The sequence below is a fragment of the Lolium rigidum genome, chromosome 2 (genome assembly GCF_022539505.1).
Source record: "Lolium rigidum isolate FL_2022 chromosome 2, APGP_CSIRO_Lrig_0.1, whole genome shotgun sequence".
Classification (NCBI taxonomy): domain Eukaryota; kingdom Viridiplantae; phylum Streptophyta; class Magnoliopsida; order Poales; family Poaceae; genus Lolium; species Lolium rigidum.
Genome location: NC_061509.1, coordinates 33,287,933 through 33,306,595, shown reverse-complemented (window position 1 = coordinate 33,306,595; position 18,663 = coordinate 33,287,933). Strand labels below are relative to the sequence as shown.

General features: G+C 42.4%; 1 protein-coding gene across 3 annotated transcripts; it reads left to right on the top strand.

Annotated features, from left to right (window-relative positions):
* The first annotated feature begins 7,111 nt into the window (after positions 1-7,111).
* Positions 7,112-11,193, top strand: LOC124691538 (probable transcription factor KAN2). Of its 3 annotated transcripts, none has more exons than XM_047224825.1 (6): positions 7,112-8,010; positions 8,112-8,188; positions 9,014-9,059; positions 9,153-9,300; positions 10,363-10,423; positions 10,561-11,193. In XM_047224825.1, exons 1-6 carry the CDS (start codon positions 7,491-7,493, stop codon positions 10,684-10,686), a joined length of 978 nt encoding a protein of 325 aa, XP_047080781.1. In that variant the 5' UTR covers positions 7,112-7,490; the 3' UTR covers positions 10,687-11,193. The 3 variants fall into 3 exon arrangements, with proteins under 3 accessions (XP_047080781.1, XP_047080780.1, XP_047080779.1); XM_047224824.1 differs by having other exon boundaries at positions 9,141-9,300; positions 10,366-10,423; XM_047224823.1 differs by having other exon boundaries at positions 9,141-9,300.
* Positions 11,194-18,663: the final 7,470 nt, after the last annotated feature.

Below are 18,663 nucleotides of genomic sequence, written 5' to 3'. Positions count from 1 at the left end.
GTAACTAGCTATGTTACCATAACATCACACGCCTCAAGGCAAGATTAGTCTAAAACATAATAAATGATACAATGCATGACACCACATATAAGTTACTACCCACTATGAATGTAGTAACCTAGACTAATAACATACTATGAAAGTAGTAACCTAAACTAGTAGCATATGTTACTAGTCTAAGTTACTACCCACTATGACCAGCCTTAAACTAAAAAAATATTCAATGGCACCATTGCGCGTGTACAAATTGGACACGTACATATCCAGGCATGAGTATATATTGTTATAAATAATAAAGCATGGCCTAGCACTGTTATGGCATTTAATCCCTTGGAAGACTAGACCAGCATGTAGTGATTGTTTTTAACGAGAGTACTGCGGAAATAGGAGTACACTCACTCCATACCGGTTTAGGACAATTACATATTTCGAGAAAAAACTTTGACAACTAGTTTGGTTAATAAAATATAAGATATATATCACAAATATTAAACTATTGGAAACTTCTTTTAAATATGAATTCAATGATTAATTTTTGTGACACATATCTTATATTTTGTTGGCTAAATTTGTAGTCAAACTTTTTTTTGAAAATACGTAATAATTGCCATGTAAACCGGTACGGGGGTAGAACCTATATTAATTAGTATGTATGTAGGCGTACCAAGCACCCAAATTGGTGAGAGATGTGTGTACAACGACATGGCATGTCCTTTGGTGCTAGGTTAAAGTCTGACATTTTTACTGACTTAGTGCAACTCACGTGTAGTATATAGCATGAAAAAAGTATGGTAGTATGGTAGTCTTGGTGTTTTCTTCTCTGAAAAATAAGTATGACGCCGACAAAAAGCTAACCAAACCCAAAGTGAGAAAATGACATATACTTTCTCTATCTCATATTTTTCTCTCTACATCTTCTATGGTGTGTGAATAATGAGGCTCCCCGAAGGAATGATTGTCATATGAGATTGGGCTGGGGGAGACTTAACACATAACAAAGTAAATGCAAGGAACCATGAACTGGTTGAGGTGGGAGAGAGAGAGGCGGCCGTGAGGTGCTCCTAAATAACCATCTAGAGTTTTGTCCCCCTCGACATCAACACCGTTGGTCCGCCCCGCGTTTGGAGGACTTTGAGTCTTGGAGGCATGGCAGGAGCATAGTTCCTTAACGGTGGGAGCACAGACCCTCGCCGGCGGGAGGCTTCCTGTTTTTTTGGTGAGGTTATTTTTGGTATCTTCGTCAAGATGGTGAGGAGGCGGCTAAATCTTGTAGTCAGAATAAGGTCATCCTCGCCCTATCCTCACTATGTCAGTGCATCTAGCCTCGACGGAGGGTGCATGGAGTATGTCCCGCATATTTCTTGGGATCCACTTGATTTTCATGTTCATTTGTGTGGTTACACATCTGACTCTTTCGATCTACGAGTCTCATCTTTGACGATGCTTGCTGCTTTCGTACACCGGTCCTTTGAGTATTTAGCACCATAACTTTATGTGTATCTACAGTAACAAATTCTACTAGGGCAAGCTTTATCTAACGCTAGTGATTGATGGGTGAGGACATCAGCACGCCTTTGGCTCATGCTAGTGTTGTAGTCATCGCTAGATGGTCTGAAGTCCAACTTTTGTTACTTTTTGGGGGTTTTTTGTATTACTATGGATGATTATCAATAGTGTTGTGGACTGTTTTGCAAAAAAAGAATAGAACATACTAAATGCATCATTAGTTTCTAACTAATAGATTATCCAGAAAAAATAACCTGATTATATCATTTCTCTAAACTGATGTTTTTTCATCACTACAAATAATTAATTAGAATACATATATAGTAGCACTGAGTGTGTTGGCTTGCCATGTAGTCAAGCCAGTACAAAAGGAGGGAAAAGAGAACACTTGAGCATGACATATCAGTACTACAATACACACAAATAATTAAATATCACTTTTTTGTAGAATCAAATTGTACAAATTAAATAATTGGTAATAACTGGTGAAAATACATTCCTTGAGATCTAGCCCGATAAAAAAAATATTAGTGACAATACTATGCTTTTTGGTTGTTGGATAGTTATATTGTTTTGTCGCTTCAATATATGGCACTATTAAATTATTTAACATGTAAAATAGTATGGATAATATAGTGATCTAGTTGTTTATCTTTTTGGGTCTGAAAATAGGAGACCAAATTCTACAAGACAACTTGGTGCACTTAAATTTACTTTTTTTAGAACAAAGGTTTTTTGCATTTCAAATACCCATAATTACCCACATTGAGTTCCCTCTGGTTTCCTATATATTTGTGTGTTTCCTGAGGGTCTTGAAGAAGAGAAGATGCACCCAATATTTGTGAAATTGTGAGAACTCAAGTGAAATCCACATAAATTTGTCAACCCTAACAGAAACACAATCGTGTTGGACAGCTAAAACAGAAACACTATCATGCATGTTGATAGTTAAACCAGGACCACAAAAAATCTTGTGTAAACATTTTGAAGCCATTTTTACACATCAAATATCCCAATTAAATGACAATGAAGAGGTACGATGTGCCCACGACAAAACACCTGGTATGTCGCCCACGAGTAGAGATTTTACTTTATTAGCCCCAACTTGAGTTAATGGGTTCTTTTGGAAAATTCAGATTTCCTTTCTTCCAATATATAGCAATATTTGTAAGATGACAAGATTTTTTCTATAAGCAATACTTAAGAATAGAATAGATCAAAGTGTTGTCTAGAGTTCATTTATATTCACATGGAGAGAACTCCCTGGTTCCATTTGCATCAAATGAAAACAAAATGTCACATACATGATACAATTTAATCAAACTACAGAAACTGACCATAGCTAACATCCAGAGGAAAAACTAGGAGAATAGATCACCCCGCAGGCAAAACACTGATCAAACACTTAACAATTACAACTAGCACTCAATAAATGAAAGTATCTCAACCAAAAGCTAACAAAACTAAAAACTCACCTAGTTTTAACCTTCTACTCCATGGAAACAGAAACTAACATAGAGATCAACTGAACACACACAACTTCCCCTGCACTTCTGATAATCCCCAAGAACAGATCATCACTGTAGCACATAGCAATGTGGAAATATTAGTATTCAACTGTAGGAGCAAGAATAAAAAGCTAGTTACTCTCTCCAACAAGAGTGTCACAATTCTAGTTATCTATGCACTAAACAAGTTAAAGAAACGATTTAATCTTTGGAAGTAAAATGCAACAAAATTGAAAATGTAAAAGTGTCCCAATCCTCTAAGTGCAAGAGAACAAGATGGATGGTGATCCGAGTTCATAGTTTCACTTGATCTCTCTTGAACACAATGGTGGCTATCATGCATGTTACAATATGATAAAAGTACGAACAATAGTCATGTTTTAGTGGTTAACGTTTATAGAGGCTACATGTCCTAATACACATAGTTAAAAAGAATTACTTATATGTGTGACGTGTCACACATCATGAGACTATTGTCACTTCTCCATGTCATACTTCTCCCCTTCTTACCTTAGACAAAAGATGTTGGTGGTACCGTTTCTATCACTTAGATGTGCCATTGATGTCACTTGGCTACACCCCACATCTACATACATCATACTTATTTATATAAAAACGCACTATAGCAATGGTTTTGTTTGTTGTGCACATACCTCACATGTCTTATCTATACTACACTAAGTGTTGTAAAACACCTCGTTATGTGGGATGACAAGGCATTACCACTAGCATTACTTTGGTGCTTCTGTGACGTATAATAACAAACCAATTCATAGACATAATAAACATGCTTCCAAGGTATTACAAACTATAAAGTCTCAACACAACGGTAAAGGCATAACATGTATCATCTATACCGCAATATCCACCATAGGAATTACATAGATATCACCATAATCCTATAGGGAGCTCATACGGGCTAGAACCAATGATCATACATAGAGAGATTGTATCAAGTTACTACCACAAACTCCGAATTTAGGGGGTGGGATACTCCCCTGTCATGGTGGAGAGCGATGAGTAGGCACTAGTGAAAGAAAAGAGGTAGCCGGAGACGATTCTGACAGTCCCCCTCCAATCTTCCGTCGGTTGCAGACTGCAGACTCTATGTTTCATGGTTTTCGGTCCCCTCCTCCTTCCTTTGTGAGATCGCAACTGGTACCCTTTTATAGATGGTTTCACGTCAAGACGAAGAGTTCGACGTGAAGACAGACGACAGGGGCGCTCGAGGCCCAAAGTAAGCCTCATGGCGCGACATGGGTATCTAGTCGTGCCATGGGCTTCATCTTAGGCCTCCAAGCACACGAGGTGAGGTCCAAGTGCTCCAGGTCTTCATTTTTCATAAAACATTGCGGAGAAATAATCTTAGGTCCTTCTAAGTTCGTGAAGGTTCCTGGAAGTCAAAAATCGAAAAATGGGGTTTTCTGCCCTTCAATGTGATAATACAAATAAATGGATCTTATAGAAATATCCTCAAAAATCATTCTAACTCATGGTTATAACACCTTATATGATTTGATTGTGATGGAATATGGTACAATAAACTACAAAGAACATAGATACATTTTAGATGCATCAGCTTCAAGATCCTTCTGCCTAGGAGGAAAGCTTCACAACACAATATGGATTGAATCATCGTCTGGATGCTCCTGGATGTATGTCAGGAATGACATCCCTCCATGGGGCATTTTTGTTGCGGGAGTTGAGGAGGAAATTCAGTCAATGCTTGTGCACTTAAAGTTGCCTCCAATATCAAGGGTGTCTTGAGATTTTCGCCAACAGATCCATGATCAATTTCAGCTCCCTACCACACAGATCTTTGAATGTTACCTTCCAATTTCTCAGATATGCTAGGACCAACATCGAAACCAGTTTCATATAAAACCAGGTTGTTCAATTAAAACTAAATTATTTCTAGTATTCCATATCCCCACTGGTTAGGGCAAAAAAAACAAAATTAAATTGTAAGAAACGTTTGTTACAAAGCCATCAAGATGCAACATCTTCAAAATATTTAACTTCTATCTTAAACACTTCATCAACACATTTCCAAAAAACAATTATCTACTATAAAATAGAAAAAATTGACAGACTCAATTTCTTTGCAAAAGTCACACTCAAGGGGCTTTAGCATTCCTCTTTTCCACAGGTTATCTTAGTCATAACTTTATTTTCAGAAAACATTCATATGAACACTTGCACTCTGGGGTTGTGGTGGCGGAACCTTGATGGACCAAAGAATACGTATATTTAAGTACTATTTGTTTCATATGACCAACTTTGCTAGTCATTGTAAATAGTAAAATTAATAGTTCCATATACATGTGCTCACTAAATGTTCTCCTAAATTCAGACCTCATCCCAATCCTAGAGATCAACTTTAGTTTTTGTTTGTTGGTTTGAAACAAAATAAATATCGCAAAATTGAGTAGCCAAATCAGTGTTTCCAAACCAGATATCTTCCAAGAATTTAATTTCCCTACCATTATCCACTTTTCAATTGTCCTATTTTGACAACCTTAGCTGCGCACATCACTCATTTCCAGAAAGTGTAAGGCTGAGTATCATGACAACAAAGTATGTTAGGGTTCCTATTGTTATACTTACAATCTATTATTTTCTTCCACAAAGTACCCTCATCTTGTATGTATCTTTTGATCCAAGAGCCAATCAAACAGATATTCTGATCCTGGAGGTTAGAAATGTCCGAACCACCAAAATCCCTTTTTCATATATACAGAGGGACAATTAGCTAAGTGAATTTTGTGATTTGCTTCTTCATCATGCCACATACAGTTGGCAAGTTGGGTATTAATCAATTTCAAATCCCACTTTGGGAACTTTAAAAGGAAAGCATGTAAATGGCGATAATAGCCAACACAGACTTAACTAATTCTGTTGTTGCTGCATAGGAAAGCAATTTACCTCTCCACCCAGTCATTTTACAAAGTAATCTACTAAAGGTTTCAAGTTCTCTCTTATCAATTTATCATGATGAAAAGGGACCCCTAGATATTTAATGAGAAAAGCAGCTAAGACACATTGGAAAAATTTCCATGAAGGGAGCACATTTCTCATCCTCCATGTTGATGTGGATCAATTCACTCTTGTGATAATTAATTCTCATCCCCGATATTTGTTCATGCAAGTCAAAATCCATTTCATATTAACATCTACCCTATGATCATTTTCCAGGAAAAGCAAAGTACATATCATGTGCATACTGCAGACAAATATATCACACTCCTTGGAATAAAGTTGGGACAAAGAATCTTCACTAAACCAACATTAAATCTCTTAAATAGCATCCTAGAGAAAACACCTACAACAAAATTGAAGAGGCCAGGGGACAAAGGGTCACCATGTCTCAAGCCATTACCAGCTAGGAAAAAATCACTTTCAACCTCATTTAACACCCAGAGATCCTCCAGTAGTTAAATTCTTAATGAGTTTTATCCAAGTAAGCCCAAAACCTCTTAACTCTTAAGATTTCATAAAAGAAATCATGATTAACATTGTCATAAGTTTTTTCATAGTCATCTTTAAAGACTAAGCCTTTAGTTTTTTCCTATAAACATCATGCACAATCTCATGAGTGGAGTTCATGTTTGTTGACAACATATATATTCATTATTTATACTTATCATTGCATCAAGGACACATATGCCATGGCTATATCATCAGATATTAGAGGACACGAATTGTACACTGACATAATTGTTTTTCGACAATGGATACGCACAGGACGTACCACATGCAGAGAGTGCTACAGTTAACTAGGAAGGGACAAAGGTTTTTTACCCCACAGTGACGAAGCAAATTCATCAATCCTCTTCTTCTATTATTCACCCCTTTCACCAGGACAGCGCCACCACCCATGCATTTCCTCCCACTTAATTTTTTAGTGTACATATGTCCAGGTACAACGCTAGCTAGACTAGTAGGCGTATAGTACAGTACCCACCGCACATGAGTGAGATAGAGATGGATATAGATAGATAGGCAGAAGTGAGAGAGAAGGGCAAGGACACAAGCAAAGAGGCACATCTACCTCTCTCTCTCTCTCTCTCACACACACACACACACACACACTTTAACATGGACACACACATACGCACACACCGACGCATACACTTGTCAATTGTTCACGAGCCACTGATTCGCTAGTGCCCGCATCGCACACACTATATACAGTAGTCTCGTCACACATCTCACTCTCACCCACCCCACACCCCACACCAAATCCTCCTCTCTCTAGCTAGCTCATCCACCAACAGAACCCATCCCTCATCTATCCAGAAATCAAGACCCCAACAAATTTCCCAATCGAGAAATCACAGCAGAAAATCATTTCGGATCCATCAATTCTACAAGCAAGCTACTAGCTTCTTGATCTGTCCATCAATTCTGCAAGGAAGCTACTAGCTTCTTGATCTGTTTCTAGTAGAAGCTTGCTAGCTCGCTACAGCAATTCCCATGGAGTTGTTCCCCCGGCAGCCGGACCTGGCGCTACCGGTTAGCACCACCAGTTCGTCCTCCACCGCGGCGTCCTCACCTCCAGCTAGCTGGCCAAGGCCACCAGATGCCGGCTGCAACAGCAGCAGCAGCATGGATCAGTTCAGCCCCCTAGGGTTTTGGCGAGCCACCACCGACATCGCTGCTGGGGCAGCCAACAAGTATGGTTCCCCGTCGGCGGCAACCACAAGCTACTCCAACCACAGCAACCACTACCATCACCGGATGAATGCTTTGCTCAAGCCAATAAGAGGAGTGCCCATCTACCACCACCACCCCTTCCAGCTTCACCAGCAGTACCAGCAGCAGCAGCACATGGCAATGACCTACCGGAGCAACGGCGGCGGTGGCCTACTGCCATCGTTGAGATCGTCAAGGTTCCCGCCGGGGCGGCGCAGTGTGCGGGCGCCGAGGATGCGGTGGACAACCACTCTGCATGCTCGCTTCGTGCACGCTGTCGAGCTCCTCGGTGGTCATGATAGTATGTATACTTAACTAATTAATCAGTTAGTTACGTAGAAGATCATGCCATCAAGTTTCTTGCTAGTACTAATTCTTGCAGATTTGGTGTAATTTGATTAGGAGCGACTCCCAAGTCAGTACTGGAGCTGATGGATGTGAAGGATCTCACCTTGGCACATGTCAAATCTCACTTGCAGGTAGGTACACACAGTTTTTATTTTCTTTCAGGGCACACATTACTCTTTTTCACCGAGGTATAGCTTGATCTATGCTGCATTTCAAATTTCTCTGTGGCATCTTCTCAGGCATGAATCAATCTTTTCCTTTAAGCTGGTCAGCTATATATATATGCATTGATGTCAAAGGTTATAGTTATTACTATTATCATATGAGATGACAAAAAATTGAAATTTGGAAATTAAGGAAATAATAGTAAGAATACTAGCTAGGTAGTAGTGCTGATGTAGCTTGTGCATATGCAATTCTCTGAAATATGGTAATGGAGCAGCTTCAAACAGGTGGGGAGCAGATGGTATTTGCAACGTACCATATGAAAAAATAAGCTGAGCACGTGTATGTGTTGTGTGTCTGTGCACTGTTTTTGACGCGGTGAAGTAGTGACTGATCTTTTCTTTTACTACTACGCATGCATGAACTGATTCTAAAACAATGTGCACTTTTCTCTCTCTTGCAATGGATGCAAGTAAGTAGTATACTATGAACAGTTGTTGGATCCTTACCTTCTGGAACTCTGGATTAATCCACTATTAAATGTGCTCGTATGTTTTTACATCTGAGAAAAAAGTGGCACTAAATGCATGCTAGCACTGATATATAATAAGTATGTACTCCCATGGACAATGATCGTTCTAATGCAGTTGAGTTCTAATTTGTGACTAATGATAGGAGTACTTTGTACATATGCATACTCATTATTCACATTAATATGCATGAGCTGATATGTTCATAAGTTTTTGTTGCAATCATTAATTTTTACTTGTGTACCATCCTATCTGTTGCAGATGTATCGTACGATAAAGAGTACCGACAAACCAGCGATTTTGTCAGGTATGAATATATAAAGCCACAGTTTTATTAGCCGAGCACCTGATATAAATTCAGTATATTGACATTGAAACATATGCTTAGGACAAAATGAAGGATTAGATAATGGATCAGCGGGCGAGATCTCCGATGAGAGCTTGCCGGAGGCACTTAGCACTCACCGGGGTACAGATTATAATGGAACCACTGCAAATTCGCACAGCAGCAACAGTTACAATGGTGGTTTGTGGAGCAACTCTTCAAGGTAAACTCTTCTTCATTTAATCTGCTCCAAACTTTAACTAGCTTATATACCTTGCTTGCTAAACACATACAATAGGATTGTCGAAATATTTTTATATGATCACCATATATACAAGTTCTCTGAATAAATAGATGGATTCACCGCCTTTACTGAAAAAGATATATTTGGAAAATATTAGGAACGTAATATATGTGCATAGTGAGCATAAGGAACAAAAGACCTTCGTAGGAATGGACAGTAGTGTACTCATATATGCATGCATGTAGCTATAGATAACATATACCAGCACTGCAAACATTTGGATGTTTGCCTGATTCATGTTAATGGCAAGAAAGGCTCATATTTCTGTTTTAGCCACACAGAGTGGCAGCATCTGTCTCCCTCTCTCTCCAGATCCCTTTTTCTCTCATTCTCATCTCTCTCTACACATGCAAATGCAAGAAGTGCTCTCAGGAAAAAGTGGAAGGAAATCTTGGCATTGTTCGATTTGTCCAGTACAGGGTGGACATTTGAAACCTCATGATGGTGCAATGATCCCCTGAGTAGTTTACTGTCTGCAATGAAAATCTCTCTCTCCCCACTGTACATGCATCGACACTTACACATACAGTACACAGGTACTAAGGAGGCAGGCCCACCTATACTAGAAAAGATCAAGATGACAAAGTGTACTGAGTGCCGAATGAAAAATTACCTCCTTTACTTCTGCATGAAGAGCCACCCCAACAAAATATACTATGAAAACATTTTTTTAACAAAAGCAAAAAAGAGAGTCCGAACAAAGGACAAAGCTGGGGACTTCTTTGGATCGAGTTGTTCAAGAATCAGACTAGCTAGATAATCTTGTTAACACATCATATCGATCTTGTACTCAACAAATTAATTAAGCATCATATATGTTTCTCAATGCACGGGCCCTATCAATACATAGTATACAGTAACATGCTTTTGTGTTTCTCTTGATCAGTGACTAAATCTACATTATTAATTATATATCCTACTTTTTACTTCTAATTACTTGTAATTACTTTTTAATAATTTATCTATGGTGTGGCATTGCAGCAGGGTTGGATGGCCTGGTTTCCCCACAAATAATGCTGAAACTGGAACTTCATGTCACAATGTAATGCATACTCCGATCAAGCAACACATACATAGGATTCTATTTGTACCATCAATATATTATATAACTAACAACTATGTAAACTAGTACCACTGGATGTTTTATAAACTAATCATAGTGGCATTTTGTATCTGTAGGAGGATGCTCCGTCGAAGAGCCTCGAGATGTCGGCTGAGATGAACGTGTCGTGCATCTCCGATCAGACATCAAGTCCACCCGGACAGCCGAACCTCGAGTTTACCCTCGGGAGGACACACCATTAAGTAACTAATTAATACAGATTTGTAGCTAGGTTTATTTAATTGATCCAAGTCAGCCAGGATAGCTAGATCGAGGTAAAGATTAAAGGAAAAAAGATGGGATGCAGGCACAAGAAAAGAGGAAAGCATTCGGTGAGCACTGCAACATTCTGATCAAGGTCAAAGGTGCCGATGAGATAAAAAGAGATGTGTGTGCGTGTGTGTGGAAGAGAGAGATAGAGTGAGCTAGATAGCTTTGCTAGAGAGAGAGAGAGAGAGAGAGAGAGAGAGAGAGAGAGAGAGAGAGAGAGAGAGAGAGAGAGAGAGAGAGAGAGAGAGCAGTAGTACTATATGAGATCTTGCTGCTCCATGAATGGCTTCCTTTATGTATAAAGTGATCTCTTATGTTGTTCAAAGTTTGTGCATGGAATGTGGGAGAGATGGAGATCTAGAGAGACAAGGGGGTATCCATCCATCTTTTTTACTGCCACATAAAAAGCTGGAAAAATAAAAAGGGGAGAGATTCATCCACGACAACGTGCAGGTCACTGATTAATTAAAGCCCAAAAGCAAAGAGAAAAAGTTCGGATGAGATCTGGACAGTGCCTGATTTTCATGGAATTAGTCGTGAAGTGTGCATGCATGTCCTGCAAAGAAAGTTCATATCGAGTATATAGAGCTAGGAAAGCTAAAAGGAAGAGATAGATGGCAATCTGCTTTTGCATCTTGTGCAGAGTGTACTAGCATTTGTGCATCTCCAACGGGGCGACGCAAATCGGACGCGGAAAGTGGTCGCGCGCGCCCGTTTGCGTTGCCTCGCGGAGAGGAAAATGGTAGTTTTTTACCACGCGTTTGTTTGCATCACGGGTGCCTCCAGCGGGCTGACACATAAATATTTTTACCTAATTTTTTTCTTTTTATTTAGCCATAGATAGAAACATTACACAAACATAGTTTCGAACATGGTTTCAAAATTGTAAAATAAGAAAAAACCTAACTAGTTTTAGCTCGTTGGTTTCGTTCTTTCGCTGCTAAGAAAGAACACTCTAAGACACCCAGTCGCCCAAACTAAAAAATCCAGTTGGATTCTGTGTGTCCATGTTCTTAGATGTGCAGGAAGGACATCCAGAAACCTACACTATGGCTTCAATTGGCGGGTGGCCATCTTCGCTGCAAAGAAAGAACATTCGAACAACACTAGTTGTCAGTGTCCTCGTCGGACTCGTCCGTGTGGTAGTGCCTGCGGCAGGATGTCTTGTCGAACACCTTCACAATCATCCCGTTGTCTCCTTCATAGAGGAAGGTGAGAAGGCAGCCGGCCTCAAGGTTGTGGGCGAGGGCGAACTTGTCCCACCCGGTGTGCAGGTGCATATTGCCCTGCCCGTCGAACAAGACCTCGACAGCCACCGGTAGAAGCCGCATCTGGCCTCCTGCAGCTGCAACTCGGCTGGTTCAGAGCCGTCAACAAACTCGGCGACCTTGTCCGGCACACGCTTGATGCCGAGTGGGTCCTCGTCGATGAAGAGGATGGACTCGAAGCACCTCGCCTCCTCTGAAGACGACGACATCGCATGCAACAACGAGCGGCGGGGTGATGCTGCTCCAGCACGGCGGCCCCGACCGCGGCGACCGCGCCCACGGCCTCAACCCCCTCACCGGCCACCTGGACCAGCCATGGATCCCCTCACGTGCTTGTGGGGAGTGGCGCTACAGTGGAGGTTGTGCGGCGGCTAGGGCTTGTGTGGAGGATATAAGACGAGGCAGTCGAGCGCGCGCCCCTCTTTATATAAGCCAGACGTAGCCGAGGGGTGTGCACGCGTGGCATCACCTTTAACCTCATTGGCTGGGGTGGACGGCAGCCGCTCGGCAGGCGAGGCATTGCCATTAACGTTGTTAGACTACCGAAGCAATGCCTCGTCGCCAGTACTGACGCCGCTGAGAAGACGCATCGAGTCAGGGTCGATGCCAGGAGGTCCCGACGAAACATCTGCCCAGACGCGAGCGGTCACGCGGCGCGTCCGTGGAGATGCATCCATGGCGCATATTTGGACCGCGTTTGCTCTCCGCGGACAACCCGATCACTATGTGTCGGGCTGCCGGTCCTGGTACGTATTTTTTGACCGCGCGGTCGCAAACAGTCGCTTCCCATCCGTTGGAGATGCTCTTATAACCATCCCTTTGACAAAAGAATAAAAGCCAAAGTCTCTTCTGGATATCGTTTAGTATCTTAAGCAAAGAGAGTATGAATATAGGTAAACTCATTAGAACCGAATTAATGAGAATAAGCATGTCCTTGTAAGACAACATCTACTGGTATTCTACTGGTTTGGACTCGCCATTTTTAATTTTACGAAGTGGATTGGTATTCCTAGATATCTAAAAGGGAGCGTCCATGTGTCGCATGGCATCCAAACACAATTCTATACTCCTTCTCAATCTCATTTTATTTCCCAAAGCAAAATATCTCACTTTTTTGAAAATTATTTTTTGAACCTGATAGGTCTTTAAAAATACATAGAACTAACTGCATAGTCAACGAAAAGTCATATTGGATCATGGGCACCGGTGCTCTCACCATATTAAAAAAATTGAAAATTAAATTTATATGTTTAAAAAAATTATGTAACAAAATTCTGAAAGTACCTAATGATGTACCCCACTAAACTACAAAATCTTAATTTCAAATGTTTTGTTTTTTTACCTATACAAAAATGACAAATGTTTTCTTTTTGTAGATTTGAATCACTATATTCAGATCTATGCATTTGTTATTTTTGTGCAGCCTAAAATACATATTATTTTCAATTGAAAATTTACACGATTATGAGATACAATACCGGCTACAACATGATTTATTTTCAGATTTTTGTGAAACTTAGAAATATGATTATTAATTTATTTTTTGAAGTGGGATCACTGGTGCTCATGTGCACCAAATCTCTATCCCATAGTCAAGGCTTTGTCTAAATCATGTTCCATAAAAATAGTGTCATCCGCATATTGTAAAATGGATACCGTGCCATCAACTAAATGAGGTATAAGTCCACTCACTTGACCATTCTCCTTTGCTCTAGCAATTAGGATAGCCAACATGTCTAGAACTATATTAAAAAGAATAGAAGATAGGGTATCTCCCTGAGTTTGAAAATAGTGACCTATGTCATTATTAACTCTAGTTCCCACACTCCCTTTCTCAATGAACCTTTGAATTCAGTCACACCATTTAGGGTCAAACCCATGCATCATCATATAATCAAGATCTTGAACGTGAGAAAAACATGTATGTATGTCAGCTCAGTTCAAGTAGGGCATGCATCCCTACAGAAATAGCACACAACTAACCATTTGTACTACTATGTAAGTGATAAAAACACACTGTTTATGCCATGGATGGATGATGAGGAAGACAACAATGAGTAGTGGGAAGGGGTCAAACCTAGGCAAGAAAAGCAGAGAAAGCAAATGATGGGTACTTTTTCACATGATATTATGTGAGGGTGAAAAGATCAAAAGCCCGGCTAAGTGATAAAAGAAAGAAGACATCCTGCCTTTTCTTCATCATGAGAGCTTTTATTAGATACTGCTGTGCCTAGCTTGTTTCAGCTTTAAAGGTAATGTGTGTGTAGATGCAGATGCAGTTTGGGACCTCTACCATCTGTCTCAGTCTGACATTGACCCAACCACAGGCTGTACACACTGCCTGCACTGCACACTGAGCAGGGAAGGGAGCACCATGCCAATTATATGAGAATGATGACCATATGATGGACTGACTGATCATATCATGGGAATGCATGGCATGAATGAGCTATCGATGGGAGAGCTGACCCCTATATATCTATATCTATTTCTGCACTTTTCTCCCCCTGAATCTCAGCTGGCTGCGCTTGTTGCATGGGGAACCATGCATAGGACATGACTGTAAACTCTACGAGTGTAGTGTGTGCATGTGGGCAGAGAGAGCCCACAGCACAGCAGCCTGCGTTCGTGTGTGGTACTCAGCACTCACTCATCAGTCATCACTGATATCAGGGAAATAAAGGCATGAATAGTATCGGTACCAGTGTGTGCATGTGTTGAAAAAGTGAGAAGTGGTACCTCCCTCTCTCTCTCTCTGATCCTTAATTTTTTCACCAGCCTGAATCCTGACAGCGATGGAGCAATGTGTGTGCAGTGTGCAGTGTGCTGTACTGATTTTTTCTTGCCTGCAGAGGGTGCATATGAACAAACAACTCTGCTGCGCGCGTCTTCAAATGGCATATCCATATCTCTTCAGATGGTTAATTCCCTAGGAAAAAAATCATCCAACACTTGTTAATACCAATGACCTCCTAATTAGTACTGTAAACTACTAGACCTGCTTGTGCAATGCGCGATCTAGGCTGATTACTAGATAATTAGTATGCAAGATAAGATGGCAGTTCAATCTAGATTCGCTAGGATCTATGCTAGGAGTATATACGATACTCCAGCGTAGCTCTTACAAAATAACCTGAACGCAGATCTGTACACACGACAGGGCCCTGACAGACGACCACTAGTTTTGTTGGCATTTTTTTGATAAAGAGTATATATTAATATCGTGAAGATACTAATTACATCCAGCCTCTGCAACAACGCATTGCCCTAGCGGTACTACGGATGCACACAACCCGAAAAGAAAGAAGAATTACAAAAAAGAAAAGTCCGCTACAGCAATCTATTCCTTGACACAACGGCACTAACACCACCAAGAGAACACCAGAAGTTCAGCTTCTCCAAAAGTGCCGCCTCTAAAAAGGAAACAGTGCACTAGCGCCGTTGTCGCCCGATCATAGATCTTAGGTTTTCACCCTGAAGAAAAATCCTCACTCTCAAAACAATGCCTTCAATAAGAACATTGCCAGGCACAACCAATTAAGGTCAGACTTCTCTTATGAAGTCGCCCCCACTTGCATACCATTGCTTCAAGTCACGAATCACCAAACCAATTCCTCCTCACCACCCAGACTTGAACCACCATACCTAGTCCCCAGATCTCGACTTTCATGTCATTCTCTGCCAGCATTATAGAAGGAAAACATGCACCATGATATTAACGGCCAGCAGAGTTTCGAAGCGCTCCCTCTAAAACCAAACGGCCAGAGAAAAACACGGGTGCGCACGACCGAATTCCACCCGATCCAGCAATCTCCAGGCATGTCGTCCATTTGGAGTTCACCGACGGAGCTTTCTGAAACCCGACAGTCCAGCCAGATCATTGAAGACACACAACGATCCGCGAATTGGAATCCTAAGACAGCCACCTTTATGAGGCCGGACCAGCAGCCCCCTTTCCGCTAGCCGGCTTCCGGTGAGAAAGTGCACCACAGCAGGCCAATGGACGGGCAGAGAGTGGGACAACCGCCCCTAACCGCCAAACCATCACCACCGCCGACCGCGGCCACAAACCGCCCCACAGAGAGGTGCCCGATCCGGCGAAGCTGGCCCAGATCGGACACGCCATCCCACAGCGCCCGCCGCGCCACACCACCCTCCTGGAGCCGCCAGGACCGCCACCGTCGCAGGTCACTACGCTGCTGCCGCAGCAACAACGCCGCCGCGCCCCGGCCGCGCGACGCCCCGGCCCAACGATATCGGCCCGCGCCGAGTTCACCGCGCGAGGGAGAGGAAGGGCCCCGCCACCGCCCGCAACCGGCCTTTGGCTGGCGGCGCCATCCGGCGACGGCGAGGAGAGGGAGGGGGTGGGGGATGGACGAGGGGCCGGCAGCTAGGGTTTCTCTCCTGTCGCCCGCGGGAGCGGCGAGGAGAGACGGGGCGAGCGCTCGGTTAGGGTATCAGTTTTGTTGGCATGCATACATTAATACATATACTCAATATCTTGGGAGCAGATTGTGTATATTTATATTTTTTAGATTATCAGGATATATCTAGCTTGCCTAGGTTTTGCATTACATGAAGAAAAATTAAGAACTAACAAAAGAAGTGAAACTGATAGATGGATCGGCCATATAGCTGTGCATGTGGACGGCCATAAAGCGAATGTCAACTTGCCCCGACATATTGGCCCTGCCGCACAGTTGTGTGCATGTATGTAAGGACCAGCTGCTGGACCCAGAAGACCATGTCTGAACTCTGAAAGTTGGGGTGGAATTAGGAGAGAATGATTTGGCACTCCATTGCATATGATTGGACTGGCCGATCCACTGATTTTTCAAATTAGTTGTAACCTTTTTGTACTCGCTCGACTAGGAACCAGGCAGAGTCAATTGAATTCAATCTGCCAGATATATCAATCATCACACAAAAAATCATGTCTCCCTTGTAAATAAATAACATATGCTTATCTACTTGGCAAGAGCTATCTGAGATTGAGACCAATACTCCCTGAACAGCCACCGGCCACCCCTCTTCGCTCTTACTATCCCTGATGTAAATGAGGAAGGCCTACTCGTTTGAGCGCTAGGTCCCTCTGCTGTTCTAACATAGGTCAGTGGAATTGCCGCGGTCTAAATGGACCTGGTAGGGGCGCAGCTGTTCGCTCTGGCCGGAGCTGATGATGCAAATGCTGCAGTCGTATGTCTTGTGGAAACTAAGCTACAAAATGTGGCTCTAGATATATCATATATATGATGGCTTTGACTTGCTTCTCGGCGATTGGGACCGCGTTGGGATCTTTGTTGCATGGCAATCTTGCCTTGTAACGTATCTGTCCAGCGGATCGACAATTTCAGTCTATCGGTTAACCTGAACTTTGCTGACGGAAATTCATGGTGGCATACGACAGTTTTTATGAAGGGCTCATCGGAACGCCTCAAGTAAGAGAATCTGATATAAACCTTGCTGTTCTCGACCTTCCCACTCTAAATCTCAGCGGCCTTGAAGGGGAATTCATAGAAGATGACATTTGGTAAGCTGTCAAGCAAATTCTCTTGGAATAAAGCCCTTAGTCCCGATGGGTTTTTTCAAATTCATTTGTGAACTACTATTAATAAGTAGAGGATGGCAAATAGTGCGAACTTGATTTGCTAAATTTGCTTTACCTAAACAACCTTCTTTGCCCCTCGTAACAACAAAAAAAGACCTTTCCAATCCACTTTTTAAGTTCTTAAAAGATTTCAGCTACATGAGTCCATGGCTAGCTGTGCATCGGATTTAAGTAAATATAAACATGGATCCCACGTATGTAAATTAAATAAATAATCAAATCCAAGTTCGTCATCTGGATATCCGGTGGTTGGGTAGTACTACCCAGTACTACCGAGTACTAACACTCTGATTAATTCTGGCCGTCCGATTAGCTAAATTAATTTAATCTATAAATCAATGTCCTGAGGAGTAATATGGTAACTTCACCCTCCAGAACTGAACCGCTCGACCAGCCTTTGTGACGAGTCAATCCCTCCCCAGACGCGCCGCCCCCTGCCTCGCCTCCGACCCTCCGTTTCTAATCCGCCACCACTGCCGCTTGCCGGGCGCAAAAAGCCGCTCGCCGCCGCCGCCGCCGACGCGCAGCCGAATCAGTGCTCTGCCTTCGCATCCACCGCGCCCCGGATCACCTTCCTCACCTTGGAGCTCGGCCGCCTCGCCTGCTCGCTCTCGAGCTTGTCCGTGTCGTGCACGAGGTCGCTCGCTCCTCTCGGTAACTGCGCTGCAACGGAACCACCAGGGACCTCCCACTCCGAACTTCAGATCAGCCGTCGCATTTTGATACAGGAACTTGTTCTTCGACGCAAACCTCCTCCCGTGGAACCCAAATGCATAAACATCAGCAAAACAACTACATTTCTGAACATGGATCCTCTCAAGACTGAAACAACGAGGGGTATCTCTTACCTGAGAAGCTGTCGAGCCGGAGCTTGAGGGGGACGCCCTCGCACACGATGTCGTCGTTGGCCCAGCTCGGCTGCACCACGTCTTCCAATTGCTGGACGCCGCTGCCACCCCTTCGGCGAGGTGGGGGAGGGAAACTGGGAAAGGCGACACGGGTGCTTTCCGCGGCCGGGATGGAGTCCACAAAGT